Source organism: Lithobates pipiens, unplaced genomic scaffold (assembly GCF_037356315.1).
Source record: "Lithobates pipiens isolate NorthernLeopardFrog02 unplaced genomic scaffold, aLitPip1_a1.2 Scaffold_23, whole genome shotgun sequence".
Taxonomy (NCBI): domain Eukaryota; kingdom Metazoa; phylum Chordata; class Amphibia; order Anura; family Ranidae; genus Lithobates; species Lithobates pipiens.
Window position 1 is genome coordinate 57,865,635 of NW_027507785.1, and position 6,829 is coordinate 57,872,463.

General features: G+C 45.2%; 1 protein-coding gene across 1 annotated transcript in view; it reads left to right on the top strand.

Moving 5' to 3' along the window:
* The window catches only part of NCKIPSD (NCK interacting protein with SH3 domain), a 131,841-nt gene extending 125,480 nt beyond the window's left edge, over nt 1-6,361 (top strand). Inside the window, exon 13 of the mRNA XM_077451690.1 lies at nt 1,148-6,361. Coding sequence (XP_077307816.1) covers nt 1,148-1,351 — 204 coding nt within the window. The 3' untranslated portion in view covers nt 1,352-6,361. The remainder of the gene's footprint in view (nt 1-1,147) is intronic.
* Nucleotides 6,362-6,829: the final 468 nt, after the last annotated feature.

Sequence of the window (6,829 nt, forward strand, 5' to 3'; positions counted from 1 at the left end):
CTTAAAATAATTGCGTTTGAAAAACCGCTGCGCAAATAATGCGTGACAAAATGCAAAACCCACCAATCTATTCTCTAGGGCAGGGGTCTCAAACTGGCGGCCCTCCAGCTGTTGCGAACCTACAAGTCTCATGAGAAATATCTCTTGGGATACCTCGGGAACACGAATCCTCATCACAGCGCACCTAGACAGCTCAGACCTCCTCCTGGGATCTCATTCTGTCATGTGTAGCCATAGAAATCAAAGGCAAACCATAGTTCTCTCTGCTAATAACATTTAATAAAAAAACTTTTGGATAAAATGCATGCATACAAATGTGAAAAACATGCATATCAGTGACGACGGAGAAAAGCGTCCTGAATGGCGGCACCTCACACCTGTAAGCGTTGTGCTCTCTAATGAGCTTCTTGACCTGCTGAAGCAGCTGAATAGAGAGCACAACGTGTACAGGTGTGAGGTTCCGCGATTCAGGACGTTTTTTCTCTGTTCTCATCATCCTTGATATGCATGTTTTTCACATTTGTATTTTATCCCAAAGTTAAAGAGGGAGTCCACCTAAAAAAAATTATTAAAAGCCAGCAGCTACAAATACTGCAGCTGCTGACTTTTAATAAATGCACACTTACATTTCCTGGAGTCCTGAGATGTCGGCAGCCAAGCAATCGATTGGCTCTCGGCTGCTGCTGGCACCATTCTCGGTGAAGGAATCAGGAAGTGAAGCATTGTGGCTTCACTTCCCGGTTCCCTACTGCGCCTACGTGAGTCACGCAGCGCAATGGGAATGGTCCGCGCTGTCTCTGGGACCCGTGTGTGTCCTGGCAGACAGCGCGGCGGGACGGGAAGAGGCATAGACTCCCACGGGAGTCTATTACCGGAAGTGGGCGCAAATACCTGTCTTAGACAGGTATCTGCACCCCCCCTCCCCCCTGAAAGGTGTCAAATTTGACACTGGAGTGGGGGAGGGCTCTGAAAAGCGGAGGTTCAATTTTTGTGTGAACCTCCGCTTTAAGTTTTATTAAATGTTTTGTCTCTGTACATCACCTGAGCCTGTTCGCTTCGCTGGGTATATGTGAGGGTTTACAACCATTTTAAGGTCTCCTATAAACGTTGCACACTTTTTTTTATTTTATTTTTTTGTGTCTTTCAGCTTCGCATGGAATACTTGTCGTTAATGCATGCTATAATCCGCTCAACTGACTATATCCAGCACCTCCATCGCCATCAAGACCTGCATAGCATATGCCAACGTATCCTGGGCGAAGAAGATGAAGGGCCTCATTGTCAAATGGACAAAATGATCATCCGGGAGATCTACAGAGAGTTCCCTAAGATGTTCCCCAAGAGCGGCTGAATGGGCACCACCGAGTTTCCAAATGTTTACATAATCCGCATATCGTCTTTCTGTGAGAGGCACGGCCAGTCGGTCATGGCTTGTTAACAGAGCATTATTCGCGCCCCTCCCTCTTCCCCCTGTGGAAGAGGTGCAAAGTCTTATCCAGATTTTTACTGCGGGCGCAACGTGTCTTTGCTACTGAAATGTTAACCTGTTTAATTTTGCATTCGTGATTCAGTTAGCTAACTCCAGCTGCTTCCTACTGTGCTGTATTGAGGGGGGGGGGGGGGGGGGTCAGACTGGAATTTATAGGTTCATGTGGTCACCCCCGCATCAGGGGTGTGCTATTCTGCAGGAGGAAATCCCGCAGTTTTTCTGTACCAGGAATGACCTGCAGTTTTTCTGTACCAGGAATGACCCCTGAGTAGAATCCTAACTGCCAGGACACTTTACATGTATATTAAATAAGAATTCTGGGCAAAGGCTAAAAATCTTTGTAAAGCCAACATTTTCATCATCCCCCGAGGGACACAACTTAATGATAATAAGCAATCTAGGGTTATACTGCCACCTACAGGAGAAATAGACACTAGGCACATGGCAAACTGAAGACCAGCCTATTGAGGCCATAACCCCTCCCACCTCACATCTACTCAGTTTTGCTTTGTGTCCTTTGGAGGATGGATGTTTCTTTCCCTTCTGCTTTGTTCGAATAGGGAAGTATTAAGTGCTTATTGTACGCGTCCTCCACTGGAACCCCCCCCCCCGGTCCTTTGCACCAGGACAAAAGTAAAGACAAATCGTAAATATTCCAGTGGGGACACCTGGTCCTGGTGACAAATGTCTAAGATGGGACTTCCCCCTCATTTTCAAGAAAATTCCTCTTCCTATGATTTCTCTGGAACAGGAAATGAACAGAAATCTCCCTAAATAGACAAAAAAAATGCCCATTCTTAACCATTCCCTGCAAAATGTTGGCTTTATATGTACTCTAACCTCCATTTATCTTATAATAATATATGTAATGTAATCTACAAACTTCCGGATCATCTCACTAGCAGCTTTATATTAGACAACGCAGTCGGCAGCCCTGCTAAACAACTGCTGAGATGATCACTAACTGGATACACCACATTGAGATAATGTGTTTTGTGAATCATGACTGCCCCTTGGTATTTATGTTCTATACACAACATTTTTTAAACAGATACATATAGATAAGATTATTTACGTATGTTAAAACAGAGAAAAATACTAAAAAAAAAAAAAAAAAAAATCTATAGATCCCTTTAAATTTAATAAAGCTGTTTGAACTGCATGTGGCATAAATACTTCGGAGCGTCGGACAAACTTGTTAAATATGCTGACTTTATACTTGATATTGCTAAACTGAAAGCTATATATACACATATATTTTACTTACAGATACTTTAATGAAAGGCATGCTTGAGTTTGAATGATATTTTGTATCCAAGCGGCAGATGATCTGATGGTTAGATCGGAAATCTTGAAATTTTGTGTTCTTGCTCCTGTGTGTTTAGCGCATTATAAACCACATTCACAAGATAACGACAATAACTCGATAATTCCAGGCGTTCATTTTCATACATATCGTACAGTAGTGTGTAGTTTTATGCAGACGGCATAAAACGGATGTCTGAGTTTTGTGTGTGGTGTGTTTTTTTTTTTTTGTTGGTTTTTTTGCTCTTTTTTTCTTCTGTGGTTTGTTAAAGGAGAAGTACAGCCAAAGCTTGTTCGGCTCATTGGCAGTTCGTTCTGCACCCCTGTGACATTACAGAGCAGGCTCGGGCAAGATCACGACACTGGGGGTCGGGATCCGCCCACATGCCTGGACCAGCGCTTGGTGTCTGCCGATGTCACAGAGCAGGTGCAGGCCTCGGGCAAGATCATGACACTGGGGGTCGGGATCTGCCCAGCTCAGCCCACTGTCTGCTGACATCAAAGAGCAGGTCCATGCTCGGGCAAGATCACGACACTGGGGGTCGGGATCCACCCCCATGCCTGGACTGGCACCCGGCTCAGCCCGCTGTCTGACATCAAAGAGCAGGTCCATGCTCGGGCAAGATCACGACACTGGGGTCGGGATCCGACCGCATGCTAGGGCCGGCACCTGGCTCAGCCTGGTGTCTGCTGATGTCACAGAGCAGGTCCATGCTCGGGCAAGATCACGACACTGGGGGTCGGGATCCGCCCACATGCCTGGGCCGGCACCCGGCTCAGCCCGCTGTCTGCTGACATCACAGAGCAGGTCCATGCTCGGGCAAGATCACGACACTGGGGTCGGGATCCGCCCACATGCCTGGACCGGCACCTGGCACAGCCTCTCAGCAAGCTGCCGAGAGGCTGCGCCAGCCTCTCCTGCCCCCTCCTGACGGTCACCAGCTCGGGGAGCTGTGAGAACCAAGCGATCTGCGGTGTTAGATCTGGTGAGGGACAGATGCAGCATCGGACCAGTGCTGCATCCACCTAGGCAAGCTCTCTAGAATATTTGCACAGCTTCAACCCATGTGCTGTTTAAAGTCGTTGTAAACCCTTTACAGCCACTTTTCACTACAGCTAAGCCTATAATAAGGCTTACCTGTAGCTACCCAGGATATCTCCTAAACCTGCACAGTTTAGGAGATATCCCCTGTGTCTCCTCTGCTCCCATGTCTGAATGGACACACAGAGCTGCTGCTCGGCTCGGGTGCCTCCATAACCAGCTGCTTGCTGTGGGGGCACTCGACAGGAGGGAAGGGGCAAGGCGCGCCAAAGAGGGACCCGAGAAGAGGAGGATCAGGGCTGCTCTGTGCAAAACCGCTGCAACAGGCAGGTAAGTATATGTTTTGTCATTTTTAAACAAAAAAAAAATGGCTTTAACAAAACTGCTTAAAACAAGAATTCTTTGCAAAAGCTTGCTGTGCTGACGACTTCAAAATAAAAAAGATGTTATACTTGCCTTCTCTGTACAATGATATTGCATAGAGTGGTCCCTTATCTCACCTTCTGGCATCCCCCTGTTGGTGCTTTCTGCTTCTACTTCCTTTGAGTGCCCCTCAGCAAACTGTGTTAAGGGGCACCCCTGTGGGCATGCTCCTGAGCCAGGCCGCGTGCATCCATAGACAACACACAGCGCCGGTAAACCACACCCCCGTTCTTTCCTCATCAGAGTTTAGCTAGCCATATATTAATCCTTTTTTTTGTTTATATCCAGCGGGTTGAAAAAAAAAAACCTGATTTCCCCCATTCCCACACTCAATGTGGATGGGTGAATCTCTCCCGCTGTGCTAATTCTTGTCAAAAAACCTAACTACTTCTAAAAATGCTCCCTCCCCCTCCTAACACCTATGCTGGCTAACCTATGGAAGAGAAAATTTGTATTCCTGCCTGTTTTCAGGGTGCTCTGCTCCGGTCGCATGAGAGAAGAGCGCCGACAACGGTTGGGCCATAGTAAGCTTACGGGTGACGTCGCCGCTCAGGCAGTACCAAACGTTATTGAGCACTCTCCCCTGCAGCTGCTATTGGCTGAAACAGGGGAGATTGTGACCAAACTGGAGTGAGCTGAAAATAGCCAAGTATTCAGATCTTTTCTTCCATAGGTTGGTCTGAATAGGTATTAGGAGGGGGAGGAAGCATTTTTAAACGTAAAATTATGCCCAGAATTTCACTTTAATTTGTTATTATGGGTATTGCCAGCACCTGTATCGGCCAAAAGGAGGACAACTTTTTTTTTTAACCAATGCCCAAACTTCATGTTCAGCTTTTAATGTCAGTTTTTGTGTTCATAATCTTGTAAGTTGAGGTATACTAGACATTTTGTATCATGTGTAATAGCAGAGAGAAAGTCTTTCCATATTAAATATGCTTCATTCATTTGGTTCAAATGTCGTTTTTTTTTTTTCTGGTTCTTGGATTTATTGAACAAGAGGACCTTGCTGCTGCATGATCATTATAAAGCTTGCTTATGTAAATAGGATCTCATACTGGCTTTCTATATAACCATATGCCAGCATTGCCATAGATGCCTGGTGCATGGAATTATTGCATCTCCGGTGTAAATTGTGTTCTGGAGAGCCATATTAGAATATTCTTCGACTGCACATATAGTGCCCGGTTCAATGTTGCCGTCACCGCTGCTGAATTCTCAGGGGAGTTTAGATAAAGAGATCGGCGTGCAAAGAATGGGCAGAAGTGAGATGCAGACATTACATCGAAGGCCCCCATTCACACAGGCACACCTATGCATACACCTCTGGGAAGGACAGTCTTTGCCCGCCTGCGATGCACAGGTGTTCCATGCATTTGCGTGTCGGCAGTCCCAATCTTGACTATTTGGGTGCAGCGGCTGCAGGGACACAGCCGCTAGTTCCAGTTTGACAGCCATGCAGGTGTGTATCCCCAATACGCAGATGCACCCGCACGGCTGTCAAATTGGGACTAAGGCTGTATTCACACCTATGGCATTTTTTGTGCTTTTTGCATTTTGCAGATTTGCTCTACAGAACGTGTTCCATAGGAAACCATGTTGAATGGACTGTAGTGCAAATCTGCAAAAAGCACTAAAAATGCATAGGTGTGAATCCAGCCTAACGGCTGTGTCCATGAAGCCAATGCACCCCAATAGTCAAGGCCGTAAAGAAGCCCCATAGGTAAGTACATATGCATGAGACCTTACAATTACTACCAGGTCATGGCTGTCTTTATCAGTTTGGCATGTCCAATGCCGAACTAAATACAACTGTGCAATGGAGAAGGCGGGGCCGGGCTGGTAATGTTTTTACACCTATTACAATGTTAAGTGAACAATATACTGTAGATTATGCTGTTAGAATGTCATTTTATTTTCATTCTAGGTCCATTCTAACACCACCTGTGGGTTCTGTCTTTTGTACATCTCCATAAACTGAAATATTAGACTTACAAACCGATCTGTTACATTGACAGATATAAAAAGGGAAGAATAACCAATTCTATTATATGTCCTGTATTTTTCATACAACATACTTGAAATAAATTATGTAAAAAGTGTGGTGTTTCTTTTTGTACTCCGTTCTGTACAATGCCATTCTTGGTAACACAATGAAAGCCAAAACTTTTTCTGTTTTTTGGTTAGGTAGGGTGCGACAAGAACCTTTTTTTTTTTTTTTTTTTTTTTTTTTTTTTTTTTTCTGTCCCCCATTAGGGAGATTCCTTTTCATTTCCTGTAGAGACAACAGGAAGTGAGAGGAAATCTCTCCAATGTGAAGGAAACTCCCTCTTATGCCGCGTACACACAATTGGAATTTCAGCCAGCAAAAGACAGATGAGAGCTTTTCATCTGAAAATGCGACCGTGTGTATGCTCTATCGGAATTTAGCTGGCCGAATTCCCGCCAGCAAAAATTTGAGAGCATGTTCTCAATTTTTTCCGACGGAAAAACTTTCTATTGGAAATTCCGATCGTGTGTATGCAATTCCAACACGCAAAAACTCACGCATGCTCAGATTCAACTAGGAG